The sequence below is a fragment of the Centruroides sculpturatus genome, unplaced genomic scaffold (genome assembly GCF_000671375.1).
Source record: "Centruroides sculpturatus isolate CEXI.00-Female unplaced genomic scaffold, Cexi_2.0 scaffold338, whole genome shotgun sequence".
Classification (NCBI taxonomy): Eukaryota; Metazoa; Arthropoda; class Arachnida; order Scorpiones; family Buthidae; genus Centruroides; species Centruroides sculpturatus.
In genome coordinates, this window is record NW_019384628.1 from 246745 (window position 1) to 257946 (window position 11202).

General features: G+C 30.2%; 1 protein-coding gene across 1 annotated transcript in view; it reads left to right on the forward strand.

Moving 5' to 3' along the window:
* LOC111625683 (serine/threonine-protein kinase Nek8-like) overlaps positions 1-7276 on the forward strand; it is a 25735-nt gene extending 18459 nt beyond the window's left edge. The window contains exons 4-5 of the mRNA XM_023368895.1: positions 6941-7102; positions 7154-7276. Of these exons, the coding sequence (XP_023224663.1) occupies positions 6941-7102; positions 7154-7158 (167 nt within the window). The 3' untranslated portion in view covers positions 7159-7276. The remainder of the gene's footprint in view (positions 1-6940; positions 7103-7153) is intronic.
* Positions 7277-11202: the final 3926 nt, after the last annotated feature.

Below are 11202 nucleotides of genomic sequence, written 5' to 3' on the forward strand. Positions count from 1 at the left end.
GAAGACTATTGTATCGTTAAAAATTATTTTTTTATATTGTACAAACAAAATAAATATATTGAAAAATATAAAAACAATAAAAAATTATACTTCAGAAGTTAATTTAGTACCAAAAACGTAAAATATTTGAGTAGCCCAGGACATAGCCAAAGATTGCAGAGCTACAGCACTGGCGAAAATTTAAATTTGCCGACTGGAATTCTTTCGGATAATCGACGCTCTACTGTATTAGTTTTCAAATTATGTTACTATTAAATTTTCGATTGTGTAAATCACTTAAAATTTAGGAAACTATCAAATATTTTCATAAAGTAATCAATTCTAAAACCTTTAACAAATATAAATCGTTAATCTAATACAGTATTTCAATACAATTTAATTTTGAAAATAGTTAGAATCATAGTAATTTACTCTTAAGGTTCTTTTTTCAATCTTTCATCTGAAACTTACTTTTTCTGTAACATCAAATTCTAGAAGCTAGATAAATGTTTCATGCTAAATGTGTAATATTACTTTCATAATTTTTAGAGACAAGTTTTCTTTCATATTTCTTTCATTCTTTTAAAATTTATATTAATATTGCAAAGAGAATAAATACCAAATAATCAAATTGAAGTACCCATATTCAACTGTGTAAAGAGATTTAGCAGTTCAAATCCAAACAAATTGGTATAATAACATTCAGAAAACATTGCTGAGAGAAACAGTACCAAAACTCACCATTATGACATTTTGGCACCTCAAGCAACAAAAAAGCAGTTTTCTTTCTATAAGCATTCGTGTTGCAGCCAAATTCTGGGTATAAGAGTGAACATAACTGCTGAATGTCACTCATTGTATGTAGTTGCCATCATCGTACGTGGAAAACAACGATTATGTTGCAGCTGCACTTTCCCATCACGACTGTAAATTTGCATTTTGCCAACATATAGTTTTAATTTGCATTTGTCTTACGATGTGTAGTCTTTAGGGCACACTCCCAGGAGAATGATCACTCGATTTGAGGAAATTGGATGTCTGGAAATTCAAGTCCATTGAGACACAAACGTTTCACTTTGCAAAGTGGTTGAAGGTTTCACCAGAGCTGATGATGATCAGTCAATGAATAACGTTGCAGGCTCCAATAGTGCATTTGCAGTGTCATGGTAGTTGGTAATTTGGAGGTACTGAGAAAATCGGTGCATTATAATCCATATGAGATCAGTCACAAACTGCTGACAGGGAAAGCCGACTGGCATTCATAACTATCGGATTTCAGCCACAATAGCCCTTAAGCTTTCCAGCAGATTTCAGTGCATTTGTCCACAGCTTTACAGTGTGTTGTGGAATTAGCCACACTTATCAGTAGTTCATTTTCCTTTCAAGTAAGTAGTCCAAATGAGCTTGTGAGGTAAACTCTGACAGCTAAGAGATACCGAGAACTGTCCAACACTTGTACTCCAACTGCAACAGCGATAATGCCATGTGTCAGCCACTTTCAAATAAGGTGAAACACTTTCACATATCTGACGCTGTAAACAGCAAATTTCTGCGATATTTCACCAAATATTATGTTTAGCCGTGCGTTTTTACTGCCTCGTCGTCTCGTTCTTCGGACCCTAATCTGTGTGATTTTTGAGTTGTAGAGCTAATGAAAAAAAGTTTGATTTATCCAGGACATGCTGCAAATTTTGACAGCCATGAAAGTATCATACTGCGTATGAGAATTGATGGATAAAACAACGCAACTTGTGTCGATCTGCCAAGGGAAAGCGCCTCTCCAAAGGACTTTTTATGGGAAAATGGCTTCTAGATGTTAGTTACGACAAGAAAACTCCAAGCGAGCCGTCGTTGGTCAAGCACGAACTCACGAGCAACTGAGTATTCAGTGATTTTATCCACTTAGACACTGGTGAACTACATATGAAAGGCATCACAGGATTAATTACGGTCGGACGTTGGGCAGATGATTCATATCATCTGCCCAACGTCGGAGGTTTTATATCTTCAGAATGAAAACCACTTGGAGTAGTAACTATCTTCATTGCTAAGGTTTCTGTATACAGGTATCCCTTGATTAACGCGGTTAATCCCTCGATCCTACCACGTATATCAAAATCGCGTTAATCAAAACATATCTATGTTAAGTAAAGACAGCTGATAAAGCCGCTTAAATTAAAACTTCTGCCGCGTATATAAAGAGATTAACGCGCAGAATTAATTGCGAAAATCAAATTCCGCGTTAAGCAAGGGATACCTGTAGTATAAGTGCCTTATAATAATCAAATGTTTGTTGCTTGCAGCGTCAAGAGTGTCGAAGTGGTAGTTTTTAATAATTTTCTACGTAAATGGTTTTTGTATGTTCTGAAATGTAACCAGATTTGGTTGCATTTAGAGTGTTAAATATCTTCTTCATAGTTTTGATTAGAGTATTTTAATTACGATTCGGTCTTGCCTTGATACGGTCGTATAAAAAAATTTACTGAAAATTTGAGATAGCGCTAACTCATAACGCCATCCAGTGGCAATGTTTAGAGTTAATCGTATTCATCGTTATATACTGTATGTGTATTCAATTCGGCAAGATACATATACAGTTGACCCCCCATAACACTGTTGATAATTCCGTTTTATATGTATTCCATGTTGTACGAGTCACTTAGATATTACAAATACGTGAGCCGTTCACAGCCCGGCACACGTATTTGTAAAATCTAAGTGACTCGTACAACATGGTAAAACGGAATTATCAACAGTGTTATGGGGGGTCAATTGTAGTCTTACATTATCTAAGCTTGAGAAACATGTATAATTAATGTGATTACGTTTTGAATAGTATAACATTTTTTGCATGTTAATTAATTAATGAGAAAAACATATAAATGTAGTAATTTAACAAATGTATAATTTTTAGTATTATACCGGTTAGAAATTGATTATTATTATTCATATTCTTTTAAAGATTAAATAAAGTGTAACATGTCGACGATAAAACAGTTTCTACCATTTAGAGAGAGGCAAGTACTAGGCAAGTACTGTACTGTACGTGAGATTGCACTTACATCGGTGACCTCGTGACGTTCATGCTTGACCAGAAAATTTCCCTTAAGTCTCATTTTTTAAATATTTTGGCAAATGGCTTATTTTAAACTTATTTCATTAAATTTAAAAATGAGAGCCGCGTCGTGTCACTTCTATAACAATTTTTTTTAATGTTTCCATAGTTGCCACGTGACGTTCTATTATCCAATCGGAAGTAACGATCTATAAGCCCGTTATTTATAAAATGTTATCGCTCATCTAACTAACATCTGTATATACTGTACAATTCATTTTTTTTTATCAACGTGGAATTAAACAGACTCGTTGTTTTGGTTTAAAAAATGCCTATGTGAAAGCATAAGAGTAAATAAAATTGGTCAGGTAAATTCTAGATCTAAAAGAACAGGAACAACTGAGACCCCCGAAGGCCCTAAAGTCCGACTTGAGCAACATCGAATAAGAATGGCTTTGTCAGGGGGAATCACAACGTCATGCTTGACGGGAGAATGTCTAGTTCATTTATAAAATGAATGGATGAATATGTAACTTGTATTTGATATTTGTTGAGGATTCTCGATGCACAAATTAAAAGCTGATTATTTATCAGCGCTCTATATAATAATAATTAGTCTAGTATTTTTATAGAATATACAAATTAAATGAAGGAAAATTGGATTGATAGATAGGAAGTGTAATGGACGTATGTGGACACTGTAGTTAAGGGAACAGAGGGGGTTATTTTTCCAAAATTTTACGCAAATAAAAAACACAAGTACGAATTTTTAATTTGCCGTCACTGGTAATTCGTTAACTTTCTCTGTCCTATTCTCCCCTAATTTTCCTCAGTGTTTTTTTCAGATTTGGGAGATAGTTCCTCCCTCGTAGGGTTTCTCATTTCCCGGTCTTTTACTTGTCCCGGGATCCCGGGATAAAAGTGAACTGTATCCCGGGAAATCCCGGGATAGAATTAATTATTTTTAAGGTATACAAAATATCTTGAAATCAAATGATATAATTATTTTCCATTTTTTAAAGTAATTTTAAAGTTCTGTAACCTCCAAAATCATATTAATAATGCTGTGTAAGGTCTATAGGCCTATAATAAAAATTACCTTTAAATAACGTAGAAATTTTCACAAATAGAAAAAAATTAATTAAAGTTTGCTGGAAACTGCATACAACAACAACAAAAAAAAATTTTTTGAATTGAGTTAAAAATTAAAAAAATGAACTTCTAATTTAGAAGGTAATTTTCGTTTTTTAAATAAAATATAATACAAAATATTGCAAACTTTTATAAGATTTTAAAAAGCAAAGATGGTCAATACTCCGATAACTCACTCTAATTCTTATTTTAGTAATGAAAAGTCTTGCCACCGAGAATGCCCTTTCCGATTCAATTGATGTGATTGGAATAGTGTTTAATGCATTTAAGAGAAGACAGATATTATGTGTTTTTTCACCTGTAGCCTGGAAGCTTTCGAGTTCGTTTTCGAGATTGTAGTACTTCTTTCGCTCTCTAGTATTCTTGATTTGTCTACCTTGGCTGCTTTAATAGCGGCATCAAGCTTAGAGCTCGATAATTCGGCAATTCATTTGGCTTTAATAATCAGGTTTATGAAGAAAAACTTCATACTTGCAGACTTTGTACTCGTTTGTATCCTTGCCCAATTTGCACAATCTGGCGTCAGGCATTTATTGAAGCTACTGGGCATGGTTAAAACTCAAGACAGCGTAAGCACAATTATTCCAGATATTACAGGTTCCGACAAGTAAAGAATTTTTATAGTCCTGCCACAAATAAGCTATATATTGATTATTGACCATTTGTGACATGCTATAACGAGCAAAAATTAAAAAAAAACTAATAGGTAGGTTTAAAATTAATAAATACAAATGTATTTTGACAGTGAATGAGTTAATTATGCTTTCTATTTGCAAAATTCCTCAACCTTAACACAAAATAAGAAAAAAAGTGAACTTTTAAGAAATTTGCGGGATTTCCCGGGATAAGAAAAATTTCCCGGGATATTTCCCGGGTTAAAAAAAACAACCGGGATCCCGTTTGAGAAACCCTACTCCTTCGGCTCGTATGCAGTGGCGCATTTAGAAATATGGCGTCCACAATATGCTCCCACACTCATAGTACGTACCACTTTTGCACCGAATGATTCTATTTTGTAAATTTATTTTTACAGATTTTTAAATATCAAGAAGACAAAGGGTACTGCTACGAGAGCCCGTCATTACTACTACCACTATCACTATCACTACCACTCTGTTCATGCTAAAGATATCCATACACTAATATTACTCAACTGATAATCTTATGTGGAAATAATTCATAATAGTATTTGTTTTTTCTTTATTTTTAAAAATTTTTGCGCTTCTAGGCCCGTTCCTAATGGGAAATCTGCCGTTGCTCATATGTCAATCGGAAGTGCTTCATTTTGGCCTGAGTTATAAGAAAGTTGTCAATTATGTCTTTCGTTAAATAAAAATCTAAACTATAAGATAATTCCGGAACGCTTATACTGTATAATAATTTTTCTAGTATTTCGAAATTAAGGAAAATGCCAAAAATCGAGTTTATGACGGAGGAAATATAAGAAGGGAAATAAAGTAGAAGATTAGTATTTGGGCAGATGGCCATAACATTTACCATGTTAAATTTACGAGCGGTATTTAACAAATCTTCATTTTCTACCAAAATATAATATATCACAAAGTGCTAATTTTGTGCTGGCTAGTTATAAATTCTTCATTATTGTGAAATAATTTATTTAAAGACATTAAAATATATTAATTGATAAGTTAATTTAAAAGCATATAAGATGCAATTTGTTAGCAGTTAATTTTTTTTCAGATTTAACTTATAAACTTATTAGTTTAGAATGTCATTTTACAAATTAATTAAGAACTTATCAGTAAATTAGGAACGAATGGAGAGAGTCTAAACTTGACTGCGATACTTTATCATAAATTATTACAGTTTAATATAGTTCATTAGTTGGATTTTATCATCCTAAAACGTGTAAGATTTTTTAATTCTATGTTATCACAGGAAAAAAATGCAATTTTAGAAAATAATATCTGTCTGATATTATTAATTTTCGATTTGTAAGTGCAAATTGTGTGTGTTTGAAGTAAAAAAAAAAGAATTCTCCAAAATTTGGATATTTTTAAAATGTATTAATTACATTTAAAATGATGATTTCATAATTTTTTTAATAAATAAAAAAGATCAGAATATTAAAAATCGAAACACAACTAAATGGAATGAAATAAAACTGACTAAGTTAATCATTATTATTATTTTTTAAAGTAAATGACACTTTTGTATGTGATAAATACTTTCAAATTTAACAAACTACAATTTATTAATATTAAATTGATTTCACTCTGGAAGAATTATTGTCCTTTTATAACTTTGTGTAGTATTATTAAAAAAATTTCATTGATAAAACGGAGTTAACACATAAAACAAGATTATTTTTTGTACATCGAAAGTTTATTGTGCATTTTTATAGTTTGTTTTAGATCCGAATAGTTGTAATAAGTCTAGAAAACTGCGGTTTTTCGAACAGCGGATAGACTTTTTGTGACAAGTAATACAAAAAAAAAATGACCACTTTAGATCATAACTCTCTTTCGGAATCAATCAATGACACGATATTGATCTGATATTTCAGATTTCGACAAAGTACTTTTATCCATTTTTGTTTAAAAGTAGTTTAAAACTTAACAATAAATTAAATTAATTTAGTTCTGTAAAAATAAAATGGTAATTGCATTTTGCATAAGTTTTTTCCCCCTCTTTTTTTCATAAACTTAATATAGTTTAATAGCATAAATCTCTAGGTAATAAACGTAATTTTAATTACAAATTAAGATATATTGCCTTACTTTATGTTTATAGATAAAGGAGATCTTTATACGATTGGTTCCAATCGTTATGGGCAGCTCGGTTGGGGACAAATTGGCCTTTCGCACAACATGCCCTGCAAGGTTCAATTTATAAATCATCAGAAGTTTAAACGTGTTTCTTGCGGTAATTCGTTCACCATAGCTGTAACCGAAGGTAAATATTAATGTAACATTACGTACTTCCGATAATGATGATAAAATACAGTTTAATATATATAAATAGCGGGAGAAGTTTATAGCTGGGGTGAAAACTCGAACGGCCAGTTGGGAAGAAACAGTTCTAATCTGAACAAACCAGGAAAAATTGAAACAATTAATGCAAAGTACTTCAAAAGCTGTTCTCTAGTCTCAAGCGATACATGTACCCTTTTATGTTTATCAGGTAATATTATTTAATATTCTAAAATGTTTCAAAACGTATAAAAAATATTTGTCAATATATAAATTAATTTATAATATTTGTTTATAGGTAACCAATGAAATTCTCATGTTAATAATGATAATGAAATTCTGCCAATTGTTACTAGTCACACATCATTTTGTATTTATAAAATATTTATATGTATGTGTGTGTATATATATAATTTTTTGATGTAACTTTACATTGGAAAATAAACGTATAGTATTTTTTTATTAGAATATATAGGCCTACATATATTTTTATTTATGTTAGTAAATGAATAATAATAAAAGTGTGCGTAACTTAAAGATTTAAGAAATTTATTTACTTATTATTTTATCTATAATTGCTACAATAAATTATTCAAAAAAGTAATGATAATTTAATATATTCTACAATAGGTATACAGTATTTAAAATTCTGTTATACAGTTTTCTCAGTTGTAGTTGCGAAACTTTGAAAATTAGGCTAAAGTATTAAGTATAACATATAAAATTTTAAGCAGTTTTTAAATAATGTATATGTTATGTTATTTGCGATATTTTTTTCCATAAAGAATGAACAGTGTTTTAAATCATATAAAATGTACTCTGTTGCAAAAAAATCGAGGCACCTTGAGTCGGCTTGCAATAGTAATCACATTCTGCACGTGGAATGATTGTGAAAAAATAAAAAATTATTACAGTATCACAAGAATACATTATTGAATTAGTTTTGTTAATTTCTGATTTGTTACATTTTTGATGAATGTAACTGCGAACGAATGAACATTGACCAATGTCGGAGATGGTTTTATATATTACTAATATGCAACAACCGTGGTAAATTTGTTCTTCAACGATGTAACCCTGTGCTGTTTCATATTATAATGCTTTTTTTTATTTTTCACTATCGTTCAACGTGTAAACTTTTATACTATTGCATGCTACTTTAAAGACTTTTTTACAACAAAGAGTATAATGCAAAATTTTAATATCATCATCATGTTTTATATTTTTATAGATTTTGTTTCATGTCGAAGTATATTACTTTATCATCAAAAATTCGTGATTACATATAAATTTTTAAAACTATTCCAGTTGATTAAACAAAAGTATAACTTATAAAAAGCGATTTATAAATTTTTTAGTGTAGTTTCAAATATTGATTAAATTTATGCTATTTTTTTTTTATAAATTACGCGTATAAAAATAAAGTATTTTAATTAGTTAATATTAAATTGTAAAAGATGACGTGACTAAGCAATAAATACGTGTTAAATTTAAAAATCGTTTTGAAGATGAAAAATTTACACAATATATAAAAATAAACAATACAATTATTGTAGATAATTTAATATTAAAAATTACGCGTTAAGAAAGATATAGACGCGAGGAGAAGAAATAAAAATTCGACAGCAATACTAATAAATTTTTCTACGCACAATTTACAACTTGATATTTTGTGTCGGCTGTCAGCGAAGTGACGTTTTTTCTCGTGGAGTGGGAAATGACCATTGTGTTTCGCTACATAAACTCCTATAGCTCTACCCCGGGATAGGAAGAAGTAAAGATAACGAAGTTTTTTACTTGAATGTCTTCTGCTCAGATTCACCTTCCGGCTCGTAATTAATTCAACGACAAAAGAAACACAATAGCCACAACTTAACCTAATATGTATCGCCTCGTTTTATTGGCTTATATGTCGAATATAGTAACTACAAAAACTTTCTTAAAAGTCTTTATTGTAGAAGATAATCGAGAAAAAGCTTTCGATTGCGTTTAAATTAAGAAAAAATAAATAAAAAAAACTGGCTCTCTTTTTCTGTAAATAGTGTTAATAATACGCGGCCAAATTTAGAATATGTTTATAAATTATGCATGCAAAAATTCATACGGGATTTATTCTTTTATCCCCCTTCCACGCGATTATGATAATCGCTCTCTAAAAGAAGCCATTAGTAAGCTGTTTTTGTCACATGTTTTCGTGCGTCATCGAGATCTAAATTCATATTTTGATTCCAGAGCGGTTCGGGTCGCTAAATAAAATATTAAACGTTGTTGTTTTTTGTTACCGAATAGCTTTGCTTGAATAAATCTTGATTTATTTATTCGATGACGTATATTTTCTTTTATTTATTTACTTTTTTTGCGAATATCATAAGAAAGAAAGTAGATAAATTTTAGGAAGTTCAGATTTGCGAATAAGTTTTTATGTAATCTGTCCAAATATATTGATTAAATTTTGCCTTTAAACTGAACTGAGAATAATTTTGTTTTTTTACAATGCTGAATGAAGTTTTAGATATTTGTTGTTATTCTCCAATATTAATCATTATAATTGAAAATAACATATATATACAATATAATGATTTAGATATTTGTAATTTATTGCAGAATATTTATACAATGAAATGACACTACTCGAATAGAAATATCACCTACGCGTAAATGTATTCAAGAATTAGTAATTTTTATAAACAGAATTAATTTTTAAATTTAAATCAATAATTAAATTATTAAAAACTAAGACTTAATATCTGAAAAAAATTCAGATTATTGCACAGAAAAAATTATAAATTATTCTTCCAGAAAATTCCCTTAGGAACTTTTTAAGTATTTCCTGAAAGCTACAGATTATAAGAAAGAAGAAAGTGGTCTCTTCTTTTGTATAAAAGGTAAGAATACACAAAATGATAGAAGGTAGTGGCAGTCCCGGGAGAAAAATTATGTAGGACGTAAAGGGATAGTTTGGGCCTCGTGCCAGAATACACAGAATAAAAATATTTCTAAACTTGGGGCCCATTAAAGGAGGGCCTTAAACTTCATACTTTATTCTTAGAAGTCGAAAGTTTTATATATATAATTTTCTAATTTATGAAGAAAAAATTGCCAAGCCGTGCTAATAAATCTTAAGATGATAATCAACATATACGTTGGAAGAGGAGGAAGAAGGGGAAAAAACAAAATAAAAAACACTATTCAGCTACATCTTACTTATTCGATTTTCCAGTTGATAAAACATTGATTTATAACTTTAGGGGCCTTTTTCACCTTTATATCTTCTCTTTTGATTAGTCGGATGGATGCGTGGGATGTTATTTTATTGAGTCAGCACTTAACAAAAAAAAAAAACTGAGCAAAACCTGTTGTTGCTAAACAGGTGAAAATTTTACTCATAAATAATGTATTTTAGTAGCTGTTATAGGATTCTAATCAGATTTTCTAAAATAATTTTTCCTATGCCGCATCCTACTCGACGACAGTTTATAGTGCCGCTGTGCATAATTATTACTGAACTAGACATCATAAATTCATACTAGTACAGTCATTAAATAATGAAAAGTAACGGTATGACTTTACCTGTTGTAAACTACTTCCTCTTATAATACGGGTGCAGCTTGATTACGGATGATATTAATAACTACTAAATCTCAATACAACAGGAAAGATGCTACTCAGGAGAGAGAGAGAGAGAGAAAGTATGACAATCTGCTTCTAATGTTTTCGACATTAGAAGCAGACGTACAACTTCCATCTTTCAAACGATAACAAAACTGGCTTATCTAAAATGGAACCGAAACATAAAATTTCATTAAAAGTAAAAAATTCGAGCGATAAACCTTCATATAAACGCGATAAACATATATTTTTTTCCCTCTCTTCATATATTAATTATCATCTATCGAAGTTGTAACTAAGTTGGCCTATTAGAAATTTACAGGGGGCTAGAAAAATCGACGTTATTTATTATTATTTTTTTTTTTAATGGTTCATTTCAAGAAGTCCGCTTAAATTACAAAATTAAACAGATTCCCAACTGTCTAGATTACCGCACGGGTTTTAATTTAGTAAAAATAATGGTGTAAGAAAAAA